Source organism: Callithrix jacchus, chromosome 3 (assembly GCF_049354715.1).
Source record: "Callithrix jacchus isolate 240 chromosome 3, calJac240_pri, whole genome shotgun sequence".
NCBI lineage: Eukaryota > Metazoa > Chordata > Mammalia > Primates > Cebidae > Callithrix > Callithrix jacchus.
In genome coordinates this window covers 5998021-6023343 of record NC_133504.1, presented here as the reverse complement: position 1 = coordinate 6023343, position 25323 = coordinate 5998021, and the positions used below count along the sequence as shown (strand labels likewise).

Below are 25323 nucleotides of genomic sequence, written 5' to 3'. Positions count from 1 at the left end.
TACCAGCAAGCCTGGCCCGAAGGGGTTTGCAGGGTCTATGTTAAATAAATGGATAAATGATTTCGTAAATGTTGCTCAAGAAGAGCCAAGTAGTGCCGGGGCCGGGCGCGGTGGCTCACGCCTGTAATCCCAGCACTTTGGGAGGCCGAAGCAGGCGGATCATCTGAGCTCAGGAGTTCGAGACTAGCCTGGGCAAAATGGTGAAACCTCGTGTCTACTAAAAAAAAAAAAAAAAAAAAAAAAGTTAATAGTGGGAATGTTCTAGGCAAGAATTTCTTCCCCCCCTCCTCCCTGGCTGGCTTGTGTGCCGGGAGCTGTGCGGACGCCGGGATCCTGTGAGAGGGAGAAACCTCAGTCTTGCTGCAGCTCCTGCTCTTGTGGAGCCAAGTGTCATGGGGCAAAGAGCCGTTAGTGAAAGGATCCCTCACGACGAATGTAAGCTGATGACCTAGCAGAGAAGCATGATGAGGGCTTGGAAGAAGTACGTGGCACTGTGATGGAGTTAAAGGAGTGATTAAGAAACTGAGCAGTCCGAAGAGGCAGTGTTAATGGCGAGGGGTGGGTTGGGAGCGAAAGGGTCTGCGTGCTGACGTAGCTGCCTAAAGAGAAACGGCATGGACGATGGTCCTGCTGCTGGAGACAGCCCAGCCTAAGGACGGAAAGAGGACAATTGCAGCCCAGGGGCCACGAGGGGGTTTCCATGGTGACAGATGAGGCGGGCGGATACAGGACCTGAGACCTTTAGGCCCCAGTAGCAGCACAGGACTCCTTTGTGATTGGGCGGTGGGGTGGAGCTTTGAAATATACAGTAAATCAAAGTACTGCATCTTGACTGGAATTTGGTTGTAAAGCGTCTCTGATCAGTGGAAGAGGCAGGATGTGGGGAAGGGTGTTATGTTTGCTTGTGTTTAGTTTAAAATGAATCTTCACTTACCCCTTTGATGTTATACATTAGCAGTGATTCATGCTCAGGTGAGCCACTGTTTCAGGCAGGCTTGCAAAGAGGCACTGAAACAGCTTGCTCTAAATTTAAGTTAAAAGACCGGGCGCGGTGGCTCACGCCTGTGATCCCAGCACTCTGGGATTCAAGACCAGCCTGGCCAACAGTGAAACCCTGTCTCTACTAAAAATACGTTAATTTTTAAATAAGGCGTTGCATGTTTAATATTTCACCTTCGTTTGAAGTGGTCATTTCCAAAGAAAGCTCAGAGTTGAAGTATGCCCATTAACAAATTACTCAGAAATCATTGTAGAATTTTCGTTTTTGTTCTTGTTTTTATTGCCGAAATCATTGTACTCTTCCCCATTCCCTTTATAATTTACCAGTGGCACACTTCTTAAATTTATTTAAACTTCAAAAACAACCTCAGGCATTGTAGGGTAGTATCTGGATGCATTCTGAAAACAGTTATATTTTCAGTATAAGGGACAATGCAGGATGCTGAAATCATTTTAGCTAAACTGTAAAAATGTCTGCCTTTATATAATTAATTTAAAACCTACCCTGAACTTCTCAAAAGGATCTGTTTATAATACACTATATACTAATAATTATTTCCAACAGATAAATGGCAGTGCAGCAGATGATATTTTACACAATCCTTTGTAATTTGTGGGCACTTCACATGGAGAGTCAAGGGGGAGGCTCATATGGACAATTGTGAGTCCCAGTATTCTCCCCCAGCCCCACAGAGTAGATTCTTTCCCCACAGAGTAGGAGACTATTATTTTATAGTAAACCTTAAAACTCTTGACCTGGCATGGCACAGTAGCTCTCGCCTGTAATCCCAACACTTTGGGAGGCAGAGGTGGGTAGATCACCTGAGGTCAGGAGTTCAAGACCAGTCTGGGCCAACATGGTAAAACCTCGTCTCTACTAAAAGTACATTAGCCTCTCGTGGTGGCATACGCCTGTAATCCCAGCTACTTGGGAGGCTGAGTCAGGAGAATCACTTCCATCCGGGAGGTGGAGGTTGCAGTGAGTGAAGATGGTGCCATTGCACTGCAGCCTGGGCGACAGTGAAACTCCATCTCAAAACAAACAGACAAACACAAAAACAAAACACAAAACTCCTAGACTGGAAGTTGGAAGTAATTAGAACTGAAAATCAATAATCACTTTTTTCCTAAACTTTTCCCCTTTATTTTTATTGTCAGTGTAAAGCAGGATTTTGCTATAAAAGAAGTGACCCTAAGGAACCTCTTGAAGTCAGCAGTATAGAGGGCACCACCACAAGAAGCCACCATGCCTGTGGAGAGAGGAGGGAAAACGGACATGGAAAGGATTGGCCTCTTTAGTGAAATGGAATATATTACTGTGGGTGATAAATACGTGTCACCATTTAATCGTAAGTATATTTGGTTTTCTCTATGGAGGAATAGTGGGTATTTTCTATATAAAATTTGAATTTAATATTTAAATCAAATGATATTTTAAGAGTTTATAATTTAAAGCATTTATTTCTAAAGTGGGTTAACAAGAACTTTATTTTATGGGAATAAGAATCTCTTTTTATTAGGCTTCTTATCCTCATTTGTTGTCCTCATGGGTGATTTTCTTTCTTTCCAAAGGTGCCTGGCAGTTTTCTCCCAGGATATTTTGCTTAGATGGGACACTCCCTCATGCAAACAGTATTTGCGTTTGCGTCCAAGAAGGCCATTCATTATTACCTTCCTGAGAAATGCAATGCAAATGAATGGCTGAGGGGTGTTTAGGAAAGTCAGAAGTAATAAAAAGAGCTAATATATATGAATATTTAAATGTCTCAGTTCAATTTTTGGATATCCAATTACTTCTAAATAATAGTACAAAATAAAACACTGATTTGGAGACACCTCCAAGATACATTATTAAATAAAAAAGCAAGGTGCACAATAGTATACACAGTGTGCTAAGAATTAACAGTGTGATTCTTCTGAGAGAGCATTTGAAAAAATAAAAAAGGATGTATATGAAAACATTCACTGGAACATACCTGAACATTCTTTGGGAAACAAAATGATTATCTCTTTGCCTGTGGAAGCAGAATTGGGTGGCCAAGTATGGGAAAAAGACTTCTTGTGAAAATGTTTGAACTTTTGAATTTGGAACTATTTGAATGTATTACCTTTTCAAAAATTGAGGTTGGCCAGATGTGGTGGCTCACAGCTGTAATCCCAGCACTTTGGGAGGTGGTGGCAGGAGGATTGCTTGAGGCCAGGAGTTCAAGACAAGCTTGGACAACATAGTGAGACCCTGTCTCTACAAAAAATAGAAAAATTACCTAGGCATGGTGTCATGTGCCTGTATTCTCAGCTACTTGGAAGGCTGAGGCAGGCAGGTGATCCCAAGAGGCTGAGGCTACAGTGAGCCATGATCACACCACTGCATTCCAGCCTCGGTGGCAGAAGGAGACTAAAAAAAAAAAAAAACTTTAAAAAAGTCGATGATACAGATTCACATTTTAATAGCCAGTTGAATTAAGGATTGTGTGCACTTCAAAACATTCTACACATTACCAAAGCTATCCTCAAATAGAGCTCTCCTAGATCTAAATTATGAAAGAAGTTCTAAATACTTATTAAAACAGCCTTTAAAAAACTACTGGGCTACTAGTATTTCATTGTGTAAATTCCACAGTTTAAAAATCTGTTCTCCCATTGATGGACATTTGGGCTGTTTTATGTTTTTAATTATTATGAACAAAACTGCTATGAACATTCTTGCTAATGTCTTTTAGTAGCCATAGACTCTCATGTGTCTTAAGTGTATGCCCTAGAGAGGAACTGCTTCCGTTTGAGCATGAAACACCCTTCTCTTCAACCTGCGCACTACTCTTACTGGCATCTCACACAATGCTTCCTGGTATATAGTTGGAGAAACATTGAATTAGGTAACTTTAAGGTCTCTACCAGCTCTAAAACTCAGAGTGTATAACCAAGACCTTAAACATCAAAATGTTTTGAGCCTGGGCCGGGCGCGGTGGCTCACGCCTGTAATCCCAGCACTTTGGGAGGCCGAGGCGGGTGGATCACGAGGTCAAGAGATTGAGACCATCCTGGTCAACATGGTGAAACCCCGTCTCTACTAAAAATACGAAAAAATTAGCTGGGCATGGTGGCGCGTGCCTGTAATCCCACCTACTCAGGAGGCTGAGGCAGGAGAATTGCCTGAACCCAGGAGGCGGAGGTTGCGGTGAGCCGAGATCGCGCCATTGCACTCCAGCCTGGGTAACAAGAGCGAAACTCCGACTCAAAAAAAAAAAAAGAAAATGTTTTGATGAACACCTCTTAGGTCTTATTGTCAAGATAGTCATTCACACAGGGCTTTCAGGGAAATTGTTCTCTTATTTGTCATGTCCTTTAATTGAGAGTAAGCTCAAAATTATAACATTCCTAATGTATTTTTAAAGGACCCTTTAATGAGGCTGCAAGCAAAAACAAACAGATGCTACCTGGGGGATCCAAAGCAATGTCCAATCTTCAGGCAGGTTATTTCGATCCCCATTTTGTAAGGATTTTTGAAGGTGAAGGCTACGTAAATCTGAATCAAGTGAAGAGACGGGACATGATGCAAGCAGCCAAAAAGAATCTAAGCAAAGCCTTCCTCCCCAGTAGTGGGGATAAAAAGCCGTAAGTGTTCTGGGAAACGTCTTAGATTGTTTGCACCTTTATCCCTAAATTAAATGTTTGTTTTTCTGTAGGACTTACTTATGTAAAGTGAATTTTTAAGTATTATTCTTAGTTTGTCTTAGGTGGAGGTAGTTGTATTGGATGGTTTAGATCGAAAAGTAATCTGGATTAAATACATTCTCATCATATTAAAGTTTGGATTATCTATTATAGCACTGTGGTCTATTTGTTGATATAGTAAGAACAACCTGAATAAAATTTGTTAAAAAACCTTGCAAAAGTCATACTGAAAAAAAAAATTCCCTTTAATTATTATGTCTATGTCCTTGACTATTTTTTCTGCTGTTAAGAATAAATAAAAATATGAAGCTGGGTGCAGTGGCTCATGCCTGTAATCCCAGCACTTTTGGAGGCCGAGCTGGGAGGATTGCTTGAGGCCAGGAGTTTGAGATCAGCCTGGGCAATATAATGAGATTCCATCTCTACAAAAATTAAAAAGTTAGCTGGGTGCGATAGCAGGTGCCTGTAGTCCTAGCTACTCAGGAGGCTGAGGTGAGAGGGTCCCTTGAGCCCAGGAGTATGAAGTCACAGTGAGCTGTGATTAAGCCACTGTACTCCAGCCTGCATGTCAGAGTGAGACCTTGTCTAAAAGAAAAAAAGTGGAATTAAGAGAATTTTTTTTTTTTGAGATGGAATCTTGCTCTCTTGCCCAGGCTGGAGTGCAATGGCGTGATCTCAGCTCACTGCAACCTCTGCTTCCTGGGATCAAGTGATTCGCCTGCCTCAGTCTCCCTATTAGCTAGGATTATAGGCATATGCCACCATGCCTGGCTAATTTTTGTATTTTTAACAGAGATGGGATTTTACCACGTTGGCCAGGCTGGTCTTGAACTCCTGACCTCAAGTGATCTGCCCAACTTGGCCTCCCAAAGTGCTGGGATTACAGGTGTGAGCCACTGTGCCTGGCCAGAAATTCTTTTTTGATAAAGAAAATAATTGATCAAAGATACATGATTTTAAAATTATTGGGAAGCTATACTCATGGGGTTTAACAGTATCTTAGTTATGACAGCTGTCAATGTGAGGGATCTTTTCTTCTTACCATTCAAGTAGTTTAACATTAGACCATGTAGTCAATGTAATGTTTCATAACTGAGATTTAAAATGTAATGTTTGCTCACACTCAGTAGCTTTAACTCAATTTATTAATTTGATAGATAACTGAAGTCTAATTTTGTGCTTATTTACTGTATTTTTTGAGACAAGTTAAAGTACGTTTGGATAAGTTGTACTTCCTTCTAATTCCAGTAGGCAATGTCAGCCAAAATTATTGTCTCTATTAAGAGTGAGGATTGGCCGGGGGCGGTGGCTCAAGCCTGTAATCCCAGCACTTTGGGAGGCCAAGGCAGGTGGATCATGAAGTCAAGAGATCGAGACTATCCTGGTCAAAATGGTGAAACCCCGTTTCTACTAAAAATATAAAAAATTAGCTGGGCATGGTGGTACGTGCCTGTGATCCCAGCTACTCAGGAGGCTGAGGCAGGAGAATTGCCTGAACCCAGAAGGCGGAGGTTGCGGTGAGCCGAGATCGCACCATTGCACTCCAGCCTGGGTAACAAGAGCGAAACTCCGTCTCAAAAAAAAAAAGAGTGAGGATTTGTGGCTGGGCACGGTGGCTCATGCCTGTAATCCCTGCACTTTGGAGGCTGAGTTGGGCGGTTGACCTGAGGTCAGAATTTTGAGATCAGTCTGGCCAACATGGCGAAATCTCGTCTCTAGTCAAAATATAAAAATTAGCTGGGCTTGGTGGCGGTGACCTGTAATCCCAGCTGCTCGGGAGGCTGAGGCAGGAGAATCACTTGAACCTGGGAGATAGAGGTTGCAGTGAGCCGAGATCGTGTCACTGCACTCCAGCCTGGGTAACAGAGTGAGACTCTGTCTCAAAAATAAAAGAAAACATGGCTGGGCACGGGGGCTCAAGCCTGTAATCCCAGCACTTTGGGAGGCCGAGGTGGGTGGATCACAATGTCAAGAGATCGAGACCATCCTGGTCAACATGGTGAAACCCCGTCTCTACTAAAAATACAAAAAATTAGCTGGGCACGGTGGCGCGTGCCTGTAATCCCAGCTACTCAGGAGGCTGAGGCGGGAGAATTGCCTGAACCCAGGAGGCGGAGGTTGCGGTGAGCAGAGATCGCACCATTGCACTCCAGCCTGGGTAACAAGAGCGAAACTCTGTCTCAAAAACACACACACACACACACACACACACACACACAAAGAGTGAGGATTTTTGGTGGGTTCAGTGGCTCACGCCTGTAATCCCAGCACTTTGGGAGGCTGAGGTGAATGGATTGCTTGAGTCTAGGAGTTTGAGATCAGTCTGGGCAACAGGGCAAAACCCCATCTCTACAAAATATACAAAAATTAGCCCAGCATGGTAATGCATGCCTTTAGTCCCAGCTACTTGGGAGACTGAGGTTGTGGGGAACACTTGAACCAGGGAGTTTGAGGCTACAGTGAGCAGTGATCACACCACTGCACCCCAGCCTGGGCAACAGAGTGAGACCCTGTCTCAAAAAAAAAAAAAAGATTGAGGATTTTCTTCTTTTTTTGGGTGGGGGGAGGGGGGAGGAAGGCAGGAAGGGAGGGAAGAAGGATGGTAGGGATGAAGGAAGGAAGGAAGGGAGGAAGTGGGGAGGGAGGGAAGGGAAGGAAGGAAATCAAGCAATGAGAGAGACATTGCCGACCTGGATCTAGAGGTTTACAAGTTGATTTCTTTTTTTTTGAGAGAAGGAAAGAAAAAAAAATAAGTAAAGGAGAGGAAGAAAGAGGAAGAGAAAGAGGGAGAGTAAATGGAAATATTGCTTTATTTTGAAAAAAATTGGGTATTAATGATGGCCAATCAATGTTTCATTTAAGCTTATGGGTAGGTGTGATGTGGTATTGACAAGAATGTATATTTTGTGTATTTGAAGTGGAGAGCTCTATGAATATTTATTAAGTTTACTTGTTCCGGATCTGAGTTCGAGTCCTTGATATCCTTATTAATTTTCTGTCTCATTGAATCTATGTCTCCTATCTGGGTGTTAGGATCATTCGCTCTTGTTGTTGCATTGATCCTTTTACCACTATATCTTTGTTGCTTTAAAATCTATTTTATCCGATACAAGAACTGCAACTCCTGCTTTTTATTTATTTATTATTTATTTTTGCTCTCCATTTGGTTGGTAAATCTTTCTCCATCCCTTTGTTTTGAGTCTTTGTGTATCCTTGCATGTGAAACAGGTCTGGATGTAACATGCCGTTGGGTTTTGGCTGTGTCTTTTGATTGGGACATTTAGTCAATTTAAATTTAGGGTTACTGCCATTTGATGTTGACTGGCTGTTTTATCCATTTGTTGATGTAAATTCTTCTTTATGTTGGTGCTCTTTACTTTTTGGTGTATTTTTAGAAAGGCTAATACTGGTTGTTTCTTTCTGTGTGTAATGCTTCTTTCAGAAGCTCTTGTAAAGCAGGCCTGGTGGTAATAAAATCTCTTGAGTTCTTGCTTGTTCATAAGAGATTTTATTTTTCCTTCAATTGTGAAGCTTAGTTTGGCTGGATATGAAATTCTGGGCTGAAGGTTCTGTTCTTTGAAGATGTTGAATATTGGCCCCCACTCTCTTCTGGCTTGTAGAGTTTCTGCTGAGAGATCTGCTGTAAGTCTGATAGGCTTGCCTTTGTGGGTAACCTGACCTTTCTCTCTGGCTGCCCTTAGTATCCTCTCCTTCGTTTCAACCCTGGTGAATCTAACAGTTATGTGCCTTGGGGTTGCTCTTCTTGAGGAATATCTTTGTGGTGTTCTCTGTATTACCTGGGGTTGAATGTTGACTTGCTTTGCTAGTTTAGGAAAATTTTCCTGAATAATATCCTGAAGGGTATTTTCCAGCTTGGATTCATTCTCTCCGTCGCATTTAGGTACACCTATCAAACGTAAATTTGGTCTTTTCACAAAGTCGCACATTTCTTGGAGACTTTGCTCATTCCTTTTTATCCTTTTTTCTCTAATCTTTTCTTCACGTTTTATTTCATTAAGTTGGACTTTGACCTCTGATATCCCTTCTTCTGCTTGAACAATTCGAGTGTTTAAACCTGTGCATACTTCTCGGAGTTCCTGTATTGTATTCTTCAGTTCCATTAATTCACTCATACTCCTCTCTAAGTTGTCTATTCTCAATAGGATTTCATTAAACCTTTTTTTCAAAGTTCCTAGTTTCTTTACGTTGGGCTACAACATGTTCTTTTAACTCACAGAAGTTTGTTATTATACATTCCCTGAAGAGTGATTCTGTCATCAGGATGCGCTCGTTCTCCATCAAGCCTTGTTCCATTGTTGCTGTGGAACTGTGATCATCTTTAGAGGGAGAGGCGTTCTGACTTTGAGTATTCTCAGCTTTTTTACGCTGGTTTCTTCCCGTCATTGTAAATTTATCCTCCTGTCGTCTTTGAAATTACCAACGTTCAGATTAGGTCTCTTGAGTGGGCGTCCAGGTTTTTAGTTCCCAGGGCCAGAGCAGCTGCGTTAAAACTGATGGTGCTTTTCTGCCCAGGATTCTCCTGTCTGGCTTCCTTCTTGTGTCCGTAGTAGGTGACTCTGCCTTCCCGGGGCTCCAAACCTCGGTCAGAAGGGGAACCGGTCCCGTTTACTCTGCGCCGAGTGCTGCCAAGCCGAGGTGCTATTGCAGCCGCTGCGCCGGGCTCTGGTGTCCTGCTGGGGACCCATGCGGGTCCTCTGAACCTGTTTACTTTGCTCCGAGAGCTGCTGCGCCGAGGTGCTGGTGGAACCGCTGCGCCGGCCATGAGAGTCGCACTGGCCACCGTGTGTTTCCTCCACTGGGGGATCTTCTGCTCCGTGAGCGACCAGAATTTGTCTGAAAGTGTGGCGTCCTCTAGTTCTCCGCGCCTTCCCTGAGAGCTGCAATCCGGGGTTGTTAGCGATCGGCCATCTTGGATCGTTCTCCTGAGGATTTTCTTCTTTTATTTAATTTTATCTTTTTCTACCTTTTGACACGTTTGATAGATTTGAATTGTTTATTTATTGTTATTATTACTGTTTCTTGAACTTTTTCATTTTCTTAGCTATAAATTCAAAAAGGTGATTTTTTTTTAACCTTCACTACTTTCTTTCTTTTTCATGGAATATATATGTATTTTACCCTTGAAATAACTTTTTCCTATTTTTCAGTCTTTTCTCCTGCCTGTGATAAACTTTTACCCATGTGGTAATAATTGGGAATTGCTACCATAATATATTAGTTTATAATATGCTTATATTCATCTGTCAGCCAAGAAATAATAACAGTTTTATAATTAGACAAGCTTTCCTTTTTTTAAAAAGAAAATTCACAGATATGTGAAAAACATCTGTAATTTAGTGGATGCAGAAAGTGTTTCCAAAAAGAGAGACTGGTGTTATAAATAAGATACCCTCATACAGGCACTTATTCAATACCGAATTATGGAACCATAGGCAAGTATGTATGTGTGCATGTATGTGAGATGGGGTCGTGCTCTGTTATCCAGGCTGGAGTGCAGTGGCGTGATCTCGGCTCACTGTAACCTCCACCTCCCAGGTTCAAGTTATTCTCCTGCCTCAGCCTCCTGAGCAGCTGGGACTACAGGCACAGGCCACCATGTCCATCTACTTTTTTGTATTTTTAGTGAAGATGGGGTTTTGCCACGCTGGCCAGGCTGGTCTCAGATTCCTAACCACAGGTGACTGGCCAGCTCAGCCTCCCAAAATACTGGGATTACCTGTGAACCACCACGCCCACCCCTGGAACTGCAGGCTTTTAATAAATTCTAAATATAGTGACCTTTAATACTTGCGTTAAATCGTGTTCTGGGTAAATTATGCCTGTCTGTGCATAGTTCTCCTTTCTCTGCATTATCCTTGCTCTATTTCCTTATAGACTTAAAATTTGCCATTTTAACCTCCTCCTTTTAAAACGTCAAAACATCGTATATAAGATGTGGCTTAGGAAGCTACTATGGAACAATAGGTGGCCCAGTCCCGTTCTTCAGCGCACAGCCGAGACCTCGAAAAAAATATGAGGCACCTGGAAAGAATTTATACACCAGCCCGGGAAAGAAAGGAACTGGATATGGGTAAGCTGTTTTTAATACTTTGTCGTATGATTTGTTTTGACATTTTTAAACATTCAATTTCTGAACTCTGAAGTCACCATTACTTACCTTGCTTCCTTAGCTATGCAAATGTTACCATAGGGAAACAGTTTTCACACGCTGACGACTTCTATGACGCACCAAAACAAAATTATAAGGTAAAATAATCTCTTTTGAATGTTTCAATTTTTCTTTTATTTAGTTAACTTGATATTAATAATTCACTTGAAATCAAATTTTGTTTTGTTCTATCTATTTGTGTCACTGAGGCAGTGGCAAACTCATGTATATGAATAGTGATGATTTCACCCTTTTATTAGATTTTCATATCTCGCTGTAGATCCTCTCAGCTCCTTCCGGGATGATTTTATCTCTTGCAGTGACTTACCACATGTATTTTACATCTCTCTACACCAGCTTTGAAACTCCTATTAACCTGGCCTGATCAACTATGTTCTATTTTAAGTAAAGGGTCATATCCTGACTCTTAGCCATATTCCCACCGCATCCTACTGTCTGTGCCTGCAAAGTAATGGCAATACTTTTGGGCTGATCAAGAAGCCATTATGATATGATGAGCACATGGGATGGAGGAATGAATGGTAGGGTGGTGGGAAAAAGTGGAAGTTAGAAGATGGATGAATCCTATGAGGAGAGAGAGTTAACGGATAGGAGAAAACTGCTCACTTTATTAAGTGGCAGAGATAAAAACTAAATGTACTAGCACATGCCTCTCACTGTGTACAATACTTGACTTATGATGAGACTTGTTCACTTATATGGGGAATGTCTGTGTGTAAATAAATAAAGGAACTCTTATAAATTTTAGAACCAAGATGATGGCCCTTTAGGAGCAGCTCAGGATTGCAGCTCCCAGTGAAAGTGCAGAGGGTGAGTGGACGCCGCATTTCCAGATGGATTTTTATTGCCCATAGACCAGGAGATTCCCAGGCAGAGGAGCCCCACAGGTCACCAGTGTGCCTGTTTTGGCCGGCACGGCTGTTTTGGCCGGCGCGGCTGTTTTGGCTGGCGCGGCTGCTTTGCCTGGCGTGGCTGCTTTGTCACGCCCAGGCACGGCGGTTCTCCATACAAAATACACTGGTCCAGGTGCCCTTTTAGCTGGCGATTCGAGCCCCGGGAAGTCGCCCATTCATCTGATTAAAAAAGGGACTGAACAGGGAGCCAGGCCAGGAGATTCCTGGGCAAAGAAAGCGCCACAAATCTCAGCGCCGCTGTTTAAGCCGGTGCAGTGAGTTGCCGCATGGGAAATCGCAGAGGTCCCGGCGCCTTTTCAACAGGTGACTGGAACACCTAGGAGAGAGTTGACTGTTCAACTAAAAAGAAAAAAAAAAGGCTCTGAGGCAGGGAGCCAGGTGATCAGGCTTGGCTGGTCCCACCCCTACAAAAGAACAGCAATCAGAAACTCTCTGGATTGAGAGTTTCACAGCAAGCACAGCTGAACCCTGGACAGTCTGGCTCTGTGGGGAAGGGGCGTCCACCACTACTGAGGCACTCCGTCACTATGGAGGTAGTCCGCCATTGCTGAGGCAGCCCACCATTGCCAAGGCAACCTGCCATTAAAGAGAGAGTCCATCAATAGAGGTGGGCCACCATTGCCAAGGCAGTTCTAAATACCCCCATATAAATAGGACTGTAGGGAAGTTCACACGGCAGCTGGGCGGAGCCCACAGCAGCTCAGCAAAGCCTCTGCAGGCAGGCAGTGACTAGGCTGCCTCCTTGCTGGGCAGGGCAACCCTGAAAATAAAAGGCAGCAGCACAATGGAAACTCATAAATAAAGCCCTAACACCCCAGGACAGAGCACCTGGGAAAAAAAAAGGGGGGCGTTTATGAGTTCTGCTGCAGCAGACTTAAACGTACCTGCCCAGCAGCTCTGAATGAACAACGGAGCTCACAGCTCAGCACTTGAGTTCCTATAAAGGACAGACTATCTCCTCAAGCAGCTCCCTGACCCCTGTATATCCAAAGAGTCACCTCATAAAGGAGAGATCAGACTGACATTTGGCGGGTATCCTTCTGGGACAAAGATAGCAGAAGAAGAAACTGGTAGCAACCCTGACTGTTCTGCAGCTGCTGCAGGTGATCCTCAGGCAAGCAGGACTGGAGTGGACCTCAGCAGTCCTACAGCAGAGGGGCCAGACTGTTAGAAGGAAAAATAAGAAACAGAAATAACTTCATCAACAAACTGGATGTCCACTCAGAGACCCAATCTGAAAGTCAGCAACTACAAAGACAACAGGTGGATAAATCCACAAAGATGGGAAGAAACCAGCACAAAAAGGAGGAAAACACCCAAAACCAGAACACCTCTCCTCCTACAAGGGATCACAACTCCTCACCAGCAAGGGAACGAGGCTGGATGGAGAATGAGTGTGATGAAATGACGGAATCAGACTTCAGAAGGTGGGTAATGAGAAACTTCTGTGAGCTAAAAGAACATGTTCTTTTTTTTTACTCAACCTGTGGACTTCCTGAAAACCCAGTCCCAGCCTTAATCCTGTCCTAGGGCCTAGAGATGAAGGAAGATTTCAGGCAATATGTGTGCTTTAGGCCAAGGAAATCCTAACTTTTAATCAATCAGCCACTCCCATTCCAACCTGATCTGTGTGAGCTGAGCTAACTTGTGGCTACACCTGACCAGTGAGGATTTTATGCCATGGCCTCAATCATGAAGGCCTAAGGCCACATAACTGGCCAATGTCCTGCCCGGTATAGTAGTTGTCTGTACAGAGTGCAGGTAGAGAGTCAGTAGGATGAAAGTTACTATGGAAAAACCATGGAGCAGAGCCAGAGGCTGGTGTGGAAGATGAAGACTCTTACACATTTCCCTGGAGCACACCCCTAGCCACAGGCTTTGGTCCCATCTCCAGGAATCGTCAACCACACTGACTCCTCTCTTTATAGATCTTCTGTGATTTCAACAGTCTGCTGCACTTGATTCAGCTCTGTACCAACTCCTGGGCCAAACTGGTACCAACTCTCTGTACCAAAGAACATGTTTTAACCGAATGCAAAGAAACTAAGAACCTTGAAAAAAGATTTGACGAAATGCTAACAAGAATGGACAACTTAGAGAGGAATATAAGTGAATTGATGCAGCTGAAAAACACGAGAACTTTGCGAAGCATGCACAAGTTTCAACAGCCGAATTGACCAAGCAGAAGAAAGGATATCAGAGGTCGAAGGTCAACTCAATGAAATAAAATGAGAAGGTAAGATTAGAGAAAAAAGCGTAAAAAGGAACGAACAAAGTCTCCAAGAAATATGGGACTATGTGAAAAGACCTAATCTACGTTTGATAGGTGTACCTGCATGTGACGAAGAGAATGAATCCAAGCTGGAAAATACTTTTCAGGATATTATCCAGGAAAACTTCCCCAACCTAGCAAGGCAGGCCAATATTCAAGTCCAGAAAATACAGAGAACACCACAAAGATATTCCTCAAGAAGAGCAACCCCAAGGCACATAATCGTCAGATTCACTAGGATTGAAATGAAGGAGAAAATGCTAAGGGCAGCCAGAGAGAAAGGTTGGGTTATGCACAAAGGGAAGTGCATTAGACTCACAGCAGATCTCTTAGCAGAAACCGTACAACATCCTTAAAGAAAAGAACTTTCAACCCAGAATTTCATATCCAGCGAAACTAAGCTTCATAAGTGGAGGGAAAATGAAATCCTTTGTGAACAAGCAAGTACTCAGAGATTTTGTCTCCACCAGGCCAGCTTTACAGGAGCTCCTGAAAGAGGCACTATACATACAAAGGAACAACCAGTACCAGCCACTCCAAAACATACCAAATGGTGAAGACCATCAACAAAATGAAGAATCTGCATCAACTAATGGGCAAAACAGCCAGCTAGCATCAAAATGGCAGGATCAAATTCACACATAACAATATTAACCCTAAATGTAAATGGACTAAATGCCCCAATCAAAAGACACAGACTGGCAAATTGGATAAAAAGCCAAAACCCATCGGTGTGCTGTATCCAGGAAATCCATCTCTCATGCAAGGATACACAAAGGCTCAAAATAAAGGGATGGAGGAAGATTTATGAAGCAAATGGAGAGTAAAAAAAGCAAGAGCTGAAATTCTCATCTCTGATAAAATAGACTTTAAAGCAACAAAGATCAAAAGAGACAAAGAAGTACATTACATAATGGTAAAAGGATTGATGCAACAAGAAGAGCTAACGATCCTAAATATATTTGCACCCAATACAGGAGCACCCAGATACATAAGGCAAGTTCTTAACGACTTACAAAGAGACTTAGACTCCCACACAATAATAGTGGGAGACTTTAACACCCCATTGTCAAGATTAACCAGACAGAAATTAACAGATCAACCAGACAGAAATTAACAAGCATATCCAGGACTTGAACTCAGACTTGGAACAAGCAACCTAATAGACATTTACAAAACTCTCCACCCCAGATCAACAGAATATAAGTTCTTCTCAGCACCACATCACATCTACTCTAAAACTGACCACGTAATTGGAAGTAAATCACTCCTCAGCAAATGCAAAAGAACGGAAATAATAACAGTCTCAGACCACAGTGCAATCAAGTTAGAACTCAGAATTCGAAAACTAACTCAGAACCACACAGCTTCATGGAAACTGAACAACTGGCTCTTGAATGTTGACTGGATAAACAATGAAATGAAGTCAGAAATAAAGATGTTTTTTAAAACCAACGAGAATGAAGACCTACATACCAGAATCTCTGGGACACTAAAGCAGTCTGTAGAGAAAAATATATAGCAATAAGTGCCCTCACGAGAAGCAAGAAGAGATCTAAAATTGACACCCTATCATCGAAGTTGAAAAAGCTAGAGGAGCAAGATCAAAAAATCTCAAAACCTAGCAGAAGACAAGAAATAACTAAGATCAGAGCAGAACTGAAGGAGATAGAGACACAAAAAACCCTTCAAAAAATCAGTAAGTCCAGGAGGTGTTTATTTGAAAAGATCAACAAAATAGACAGACCACTAGCCAGATTAATAAAAAAGGAAAGAGAGAATAACCAAATTGAAGCAATAAAAAATGATAAAAGGGATATCACCACTGATTCCACAGAAATTCAAACCATCATCAAAGATTATTACAAACAACTCTATGCACATAAACTAGTAAACCTGGAAGAAATGGATAAATTCCTGGACACTTGTGTCCTCCCAAGCCTAAACCAGGAAGAAGTCGAAACCCTGAATAGAACAATAACGAGGTCTGAAGTTGAGGCAGCAATTAAGAGCCTACCACCCAAAAAAAGCCCAGGTTCAGATGGGTTCATACCTGAATTCTACCAGACATACTCCAAATAATCCAAAAAGAGGGAATCTTTCCCAAATCATTTTATGAGACCAACATCATCCTGATACCAAAACCCAGCAGAGACTCAACAAGAAAAGAAAACTTCAGGCCAATATCCATGATGAACATAGATGCAAAAATCTTCAAAAAAAATACTGGCAAGCCGATTGCAACAGCACATCAAAAAGCTTATCCATCATGATCAAGTAGGATTGATCCCGAGGATGCAAGGCTGGTTCAACATACGCAGGTCTATAAACGTAATTCACCACATAAACAGAACCAAAGACAAAAACCACATGATTACCTCAATTGATGCAGAGAAGGCCTTTGACAAAATTCAACAGCCCTTTATGCTAAAAACCCTCAATAAACTAGGTATTGATGGAATGTATCTCAAAATAATAAAAGCTATTTACGAGAAACCAACAGCCAATATCATACTGAATGGGCAAAAACTGGAAGCATTCCCTTTGAAATCTGGCACTAGACAAGGATGCCCTCTCTCACCACTCCTATTCAATATAGTACTGGAAGTTCTAGCCAGAGCAATCAGGCAAGAAAAAGAAATAAAGGGTATTGAAATAGGAAAGGAGGAAGTCAAATTGTCTCTGTTTGCAGATGACATGATTGTATATCTACAGGACCCCATCATCTCAGCCCAAAATCTCCTGAAACTGATAAGCAACTTTAGCAAAGTCTCAGGATACAAAAGCAATGTGCAGAAATCACAAGCATTCCTATACACCAATAACAGACTGAAAGAAAGCCAAATCAAGAATGAACTGCCATTCACAATTGCTACAAAGAGAATAAAGTACCTAGGAATACAACTAACAAGGAACACAAAGGACCTCTTCAAGGAGAACTACAAACCACTGCTCAACGAAATAAGAGAGGACACAAACAGATGGAGAAACACTCCATGTTCATGGTTAGGAAGAATCAATATTGTGAAAATGCCATACTGCCCTAAGTAATTTACAGATTCAATGCTATTCCCATCAAGCTACCAATGATCTTCTTCACAGAACTGGAAAAAACCACCTTAAACTTCATATGGAACCAAAAGAGAGCCTGCATAGCCAGGTCAATTCTAAGCAAAAAGAGCAAAGCAGGAGGCATCACACTACTGGACTTCAAACTATACTACAAGGCTGCAGTAAACAAAACAGCATGGTATGGTACCAAAACAGAGATATAGATGAATGGAACAGAACAGAGGCCTCAGAGGCAACACATATCTACAACCATCTGATCTTTGACAAACCTGACAAAAACAGTAATGGGGAAAGGATTCCCTGTTTAATAAATAGTGTTGGAAAAACTGGCTAGCCATGTGCAGAAAGCAGAAACTGGACTCCTTCCTGACACCTTACACTAAAATTAACTCCAGATGGATTAAAGACTTAAACATAAGACCTGGCACCATAAAAACCCTAGAAGAAAATCTAGGCAAAACCATTCAGGACATAGGCATAGGCAAGGACTTCATGACCAAAAACACCAAAAGCATTGGCAGCAAAAGCCAAAATAGACAAATGGGACTTAATCACACTCCACAGCTTTTGCACAGCAAAAGAAACAGTCATTAGAGTGAATCGGCAACCAACAGAATGGGAAAAAATTTTTGCAGTTTACCCATCTGACAAAGGACTGATATCCAGAATTTACAAAGAACTAAAACAGATTTACAGGAAAAAAACAAACAAGCCCATTCAAAAGTGGGCAAAGGATATGAACAGACACTTTACAAAAGAAGACAAACATGAGGCCAACAAACATATGAAAAAATGCTCATCATCACTGGTCATTAGAGAAATGCAAATCAAAACTACATTGAGATACCATCTCACGCCAGTTCGAATGGCGATCATTAAAAAATCTGGAGACAACAGATGCTGGAGAGGATGTGGAGAAATAGGAACACTTTTACACTGTTGGTGGGAGTGTAAATTAGCTCAACCATTGTGGAAGACAGTGTGGCAATTCCTCAAGGACCTAGAAATAGGAATTCCATTTGACCCAGCAATCCCATTACTGGGTATGTATCCAAAGGACTATAAATCGTTCTACTATAAGGACACATGTTCATTGCAGCACAGTTTACAATAGCAAAGACCTGGAACTAACCCAAATGCCCATCGATGATAGACTGAACAGGGAAAATGTGGCACATATACACCATGGAATATTATGCAGCCATCAAAAATAATGAGTTCATGTCCTTTGTAGGGCCATGGTTGAACCTGGAAACCATCATTCTCAGCAAACTGACACAAGAGCAGAAAATCAAACACCAGATGTTCTCACTCATAGGTGGGTGTTGAACAATGAGAACACATGGACACAGGAAGGGGAGCATCACACAGTGGGGTCTGTTGGGGGGAAATAGGGGAGGGACAGCGGGGGGGGGGGTGAGGAGTTGGGGAGAGATACCATGGGGAGAAATGCCAGATAGAGGTGAAGGGGAGGAAGGCAGCAAATCACACTGCCATGTGTGTACCTATGCAACAATCTTGCATGTTCTTCACATGTACCCCAAAACGTAAAATGCAATTAAAAAAATAGAAAAAAACATAAAAAAATAAAAAAATTAATTTTAGAACCATATGAACATAATTTCACAATATCAAGATAACATAAGGAAAGCTGGTTGTAATGGAAAGTCAAGGTAATCTAGACATTTAGCATTAAACAGCAATCACTTTATAGTTTTTTGCTTTTATAAGCATGCAGGCTTTAACAGTTTTGCTATGGTGATTTTAAGCACCAGCGGAATGTGAGAGAATAATGACCAATTTTGCAAGTGGCTATGTCCAAACTCAGGAACAGTTTTCTGTTAAATTGGGCAGAACCCTTGGTTCTTATAAAATAGTGTGTAAACTACTTTTCATCCATAGGAATAATAATGCATCCATACTACATCACTATGTACAGTGGAATTTTACAGTGGCTCAGTAATTAATCTTTCACCCTATATTTGTTGGCTATAAGATAGTTTTCTCTCTTAACAGGAAAAGCTTTTTTATTCTCATTTTTAGAACTTATGCATAAATCAGAAATTTTATGGTCCTAGATTTGCTAACATTCTAAAAGTAATTTTCAAAATGTATCTTTTTCTTTTAGTATTTTTAAGAGGTTACTCCACTGCCTTCCTGCTTGAATTGTTTCTGATGAGAAACGTGTTGTCTTGCTCAGTTTTGTTCTTCTGTATGTAATGTGTTTTTTTCTCTACTTTTTTTTCCTTTTATGACTTTTAATTAGTTTGATTATGATGTGACTTTGTGTTCTTTCCTTTCATCCTTCTTATGCTTGGGGTTTGTTGAGCATCTTGGATCTATGGGTTTATAGTTTTTCAAATTGAATTTGGAATATTTACATTATTATTTCTTCAGATATTTTTTATCTCTCTGTCTTTCTCTTCCACTTCAGAGATTCCAGTTACATGTGTATTAGGTCTCTTGAAATTGTCCCACAATTTACCAATGCCCTATTAACTTTAAAAAATGTCCTTTTTTCCTTCTCCGTATTTTATTTTGCATAATCTTTATTGATGCATCTTCAAAATCACTTTATTTTTCTGTAACTTTCAATCTGCTGTTAATGTCAACCAGTGTATTTTTAATCTCATACATTATGGTTTTGCTCTCTAGAAGTTTGAGTGTTTTTAATGTCTTACATGTCTCTACTTAATTTTTTGAGCAAATATTATATGGTTACTGTCGTAATGCCCTTTTCTGTTAATGCTAACATCTATATTAGTTCTTGGTTAATTTTAAGTAATTTATTTTTCTTCTCAGTATGGGGGTCATATTTTGTTACTTTGAATTTCTGGCAATTGTTTACTGGATGTCAAATACTGAGAATTTTACTTTGTTGAGTGCTGTATGTTTTCGTATTCTTTTTTTTTTTTTTTTTGAGACAGAGTTTTGCTGTTGTTACCCAGACTGGAGTGCAATGGCATGATCTCGGCTCACCGCAACCTCTGCCTCCTGGGTTCAAGCAATTCTCCTGCCTCAGCCTCCCAAGTAGCTGGGATTACAGGCACGAGCCACCATGCCCAGCGAATTTTTGTATTTTTAGTAGAGACGGGATTTCACCTTGTTGACCAGGATGGTCTCGATCTCTTGACCTCGTGACCCACCCGCCTTGGCCTCCCAAAGTGCTGGGATTATAGGCGTGAGCCACTGTGCCAGGCTGTTTTTGTATTCTTATAAATATTCTCGGGCTTTGTTCTGGAATGCTGTCAGATTACTTAGCAATGGTTTTTATTTTTTCAGGTCTTGCATTTAAGATTTGTTAGGGGTGATAGGAGCTATGATCAATCTAGGGCTAATTATTCCCCACTGGTGAGGCAAGACCTTTCTAGGCACTTCATCCGATGCCCTGTAATCAAGTTTTCTTGCACAGCTGATGGCAACCAGCACAATTCCCAGTTCTGTGTGAGAGCCAGACACTGTTGCCTCACATTGTTTCAGGTGGTTCTTTATGGCTTTCAATAGTTTCTCACACATCTGCTGATCAGTACTCAACTGAACATTCCAGGGCAGGGTTGGTAAAACAAATCCAGTACTCTTCTGCTAAAGGTGGCCGTGCTCTAGCACAAAGTGACCCTAAAACATTACATTATAATCACATGCATGAGAGTCACTGACGGCGACTGGTAAAACTGCCGATTCATGGGCTGTACAAGCAGACCAATGCCATCAAAAGTCTTTGAGGGAAGGGCTTGGTGATTTGTAATTTAAATAACTCATCAAGTGATTCCCATGACGCTTACATTTTGCGGAACACTGCCCAGAAAGATCAATAGAATAAATGCTGAGTCCCATTGTTGTGATATGGAAGGGTGGAGAGCAGATCACCAAGATGGATGAATGTCCTACAAAGGAGGAGGATAAGCAAGGGCAGGAGAAAACTCCAAACGGAGGGAAAGGTTCGGAAAGTGCCACGGTGGGGTCCTAGTAGCAGAAGGGAGTCTTCTCTCAAGTAACTGTCTGTTGTAGATTTCATTTATCACGTGTTTTCAGTTCAGTTTGTTGGATTATTTACCAGATTTTATATTTGCAAAAAAGGGAAAATGTATCAATAGTCACTGTATGGTTGTCTTTTGGAATCTATATTTCATAATGTGATTTTTTTGCTACTTTATTAATAGACAGTGATTTTTATACTTAGTATTTCTGATAGAAATGATTACAACATAGGAAAAAAGTGCTGTTTTGCTTTGAATACTAGATAGCAAAAAATATTATGAAAATGTTATATATACATATATATATACATATATAAATATGTACAAATATCCATACATATATATGCATATTTATATTATATACATATATACACATGCATACATATATACATATAAATGTATAATCTCATATATACATATAAAATATTTTTAAAAATTATAAAAATGTTTTCTATATACATCTCCTATATATAAAATCATATAATCTCATGTATTATATTAAGGGGGAATAATAATGTCCTTATTTACAGTTGAAGATGATGTGACAATAAAAGATAACTTTCCCAGAGTCTCTCTGAAATGCTACAAAGCAGGAAGGGCTAGAACTAGAGACAAGTCTTTTTATATCGCATCATACTGCCCAGGTAGTTATTACAGGTTTGTTCAGGTGATAAGGTCTCAGTACCACGAATAAATTTGTATCCAAAATGAATAATCATAGTTCTGCTTGTCTGTAAGGAGGCATATCTTTTGTATCATAAAAATAGAACTTAGCAAATTAATGTTTTAAAAAAGTACACCTAGCAATATGTATTTAAGAATCATGTTTATATTAAAATGTAAAAGATTTAACTCTAGGTTATTTTCAATTTGTGTAATTTATGCTATGCAATTTCAAATTTACAGAAAGCGAATGAAGAACACCATCGTTTACTTAAAGGAGCACCGTTTAAGTTAAATCTTCACCCAAGGGACTATTTTGATGCTAACCCTTATTTTTCTGAGGAACCTTTACCACCAATTAAAAAAGAAGAGAAGAAAGAAGCAATTTCAACCACTTTTAAACCTTCTTCTCCGGGTAAAAAGGTAAGTTAATTTTAGGATGAAAAAAATTAAGCATTATCAAGAAATACTGTCTCTTGTTGTCAAATGATTTTTTTCCCATGTATATAATAAACTTTTGTTTGTACTGATACCAAGAATCATGCCACCCATTTTTATAAAATTACATGAAATCACCAAGTATGAATATAGGGTAGGGGATAATGAAGCTCTTGTCATGAAGTAATTATTAGTCTCTTCAAATGTATTTGAATTTATACTGATTTTCTTTTTTTTTGAGACGGGGTCTCACTCTGTCGCCCAGGCTGAAGTGCAGTGGCATGATCTAGGCTCACTGCAACCTCCGCCTCTCGAGTTCGAGCATTTCTTGTATATCAGCCTCCAGAGTAGCTGGGATTACAGGTTCGTGCTACCACGCTGGCGAATTCAAATGAATTTTTGAAGTGCTTCTCTACACCCTCGGTCTAGTTTCTCTTAAAACCATAAAAAGCCAAACCATCCTTTAGTTTTTGAAATGGTAATTAAAATGAACGATCTCCCTACTGCAGAAGTTAACAAGTGTTAATAAAAATGAAAATGCTTCAGCTCATGAACCTTAGTCTATACTTTTTCTCTGTAAATTGCCTGTTCATTTTTCTTGCAGACTTTGTATTTCAAAGTTTATGTTTTCAATACTGTAAGATGTCTTGTAAGATCTCTTCATATATTTAGGGTACTACTTTTGTTATTTGTGTTAAAAATAGTTTTTTAAATCTGTTGGATCTTTGGTTATGGTGTTTTGTGCTGTTCAGGAATTTAGTAAGTTGATGTAGTCAGATTGATCAGTCCATGGTTGGTAAGGTTTATGTCATTTTCGGAATGGCTCTCTTTACCACCAATATTAGAATAATGTGTCCTCTTAATTTTTTCTATTAGTCCGATCCTTTTGCATTTAGATATTTATCTAAAATACATGTTGATGTAAGGAGTGAGGTAAGAATCCAGCTTTTATTTAGTTTGGGGCGTGAGGACACTTTGGGCAGAGGGTGGAAATGTTCTGTATCTTAATTGTGATTTCAAGGGTGTAGATATCTGTCAAAACTCATAGCACTGTACACTTTAAATGGAGTATAGTTTATCGTAGGTGAATTAGACTTTAATAAAACTGATTTTTTAAAAATCAAGTTGTTCCTAATATGACTGATGGAATAATTCATTTTTAACACCATTACTTTGAAATGCTGTTTTTATCAAACCCAAAATTCTTATTTTTGAAGATATGTTTCTGAGTTTTCATTCCATTTGACTGTTTATTTCTGCCCAAAAAAACCTTTTAATTTCTATTATGTTTAATAGTGAGTGGTCTGGTCTCTTCTTACGCTTTAAAATTATGCTGGCTGGGCACGGTGGTTCACGCCTGTAATCCCAGCACTTTGGGAGTCCGAGGTGGGCGGATCATGAGGTCAGGAGTTGAAGATCAGCCTGCCCAACATGGTGAAACCCCGTCTCTACTAAAAATATAAAAAATTAGCCGTGCGTGGTGGCAGGTGCCTGTAATCCCAGCAACTCCAGAGGCTGAGGCAGGAGAATCACTTGAACCCAGGAGGCAGAGGTTGCAGTGAGCTGAGATTGCACCACTGAACTCCAGCCTGGGCAACAGAGTGAGACTCTATCTCAAAAAAAAAAAAAAAAAAAAAAAGTTATGCTGGTTATTCTGTCGTATTCTCAGAACTTCAGAATTATTTTCTAAAGTTCCAAAAAGGAAAAGACCTTTGATGTTTTGTTATAAAATTTACTCTTCATATTTTGGATATATTAACATTTATTTTATGTTTTTATTTTTTAGTGTACTTTAGGTTCTGGGGTACATGTGCAGATCATGCAGGATTGTTGCATGGGGACATCTGTTTTGTGTAGGTTTTCTATCTCTTTTTGGTCGATGTTGATTATTTATATTTTCTTAGACAATCAGTCATTTTATTCAGGTTTTTGAATTTATTCACATAGAAGTTTACAGAAATATTATTTTATATTTTTGATATTTAATATAGGTATAGACTTCCCTCACTTCTTTTGCATTCTGGATTCTATTACAGATTTAGCTATTAATCTACTTTTTAAAGCATCACTTGGATTTATTTAATCTGCGTTTTTTCTATTTTTAATTCAACTGACTTTTATACTTTTAATTAATTTAAGCTTTCTTAAGTCTTCTTATTATTGTGATCTTTAATCCATGTGTTTTCAGTCGGGAAAACCTGAAAACTTACAGTCGTGTCTTTCAAATGAGTTAAACCTTCATGTATATTTGGCATAGATACTATAAGAAAAGGGTGCCTAATTAAATGAGTTGTGATTGCATGGAATTTTCCTGGTGACTGTATAGAATATAAAGTTTAAAATTCTGTCAGATCAGTTTAAGAAGTCAAGGCAGCGCTTTCTGTCTTGTGTATAGGCTGAAGCATATTGGAGCGGCTTCTCCTGGTCTACTACAAGAGCAGTGAAGTGGATCTCACTGGCCTCTCACGTCCTATTTCTATATGCTGTTGCTCATTGCTTTTTTTTTTTTTTAAGTATCTTCTCCATCACTGACTGCATTTAGTAAACGCATGTTGTGCCATCCTCCTTGTTCCTCATTCTCTATCGAAATACATCTGACTGAGGTTTTCCTTACTTAATAGACTCTCTTTCTAACTGTCAGAGCCTGGTCTGGTAAACTCTAAGATATTAATGCTTGGCAATAGTTTAGACTGTTACCTTCCTATAAACATTGTCATTTTTATAGAGAGCTTTTGGATTATGATGTTTTGACCCTATAAAGTTGGTGATAGGGAGACCTTTTGGTGGTATTTGAATTAAACAGTATCATTTCCTTTAAAACCAGCTCTGTAGGCTACCAAAATAAATGTGAACTTCTTCACGAGCTAATTTTGTAGAGGCATTTTACAAAATCACATTAAGTTGTCTCATTTTTCTTTGCAGCCTGGTGGAATGAAGGCAGGAACGTTTGATCCTTACCCATCACATTCTGCCGACCCTTATGTAACTAAACTGGCAAAGATTTCTGGCAAAGACGGTAAGATTTTCCACCCACCAAGCGGACCGAAGAGCAGACCAGTTGAAAGTATAATGACTTTGAATGTCAGAAGGTAGGAGTATCTCACACTTAGCTTATAAGCCAACTAA

General features: G+C 40.2%; 1 protein-coding gene across 7 annotated transcripts in view; it reads left to right on the top strand.

Annotated features, from left to right (window-relative positions):
* CFAP96 (cilia and flagella associated protein 96) overlaps positions 1-25323 on the top strand; it is a 28124-nt gene that overhangs the window by 583 nt on the left and 2218 nt on the right. For 5 of the 7 annotated variants that reach the window (XM_078366157.1, XM_035292525.3, XM_035292521.3 and 2 more), the window contains exons 2-7: positions 2158-2348; positions 4392-4611; positions 10625-10762; positions 10863-10938; positions 22003-22182; positions 25120-25286. In XM_078366157.1, the coding sequence (XP_078222283.1) occupies positions 2246-2348; positions 4392-4611; positions 10625-10762; positions 10863-10938; positions 22003-22182; positions 25120-25286 (884 nt within the window). In that variant the 5' untranslated portion in view covers positions 2158-2245. Of the gene's footprint in view, positions 1-293; positions 482-2157; positions 2349-4391; positions 4612-10624; positions 10763-10862; positions 10939-22002; positions 22183-25119; positions 25287-25323 lie in introns of those variants that run through there. The other 2 variants (XM_035292524.3, XM_035292523.3) reach the window with 2 other exon arrangements.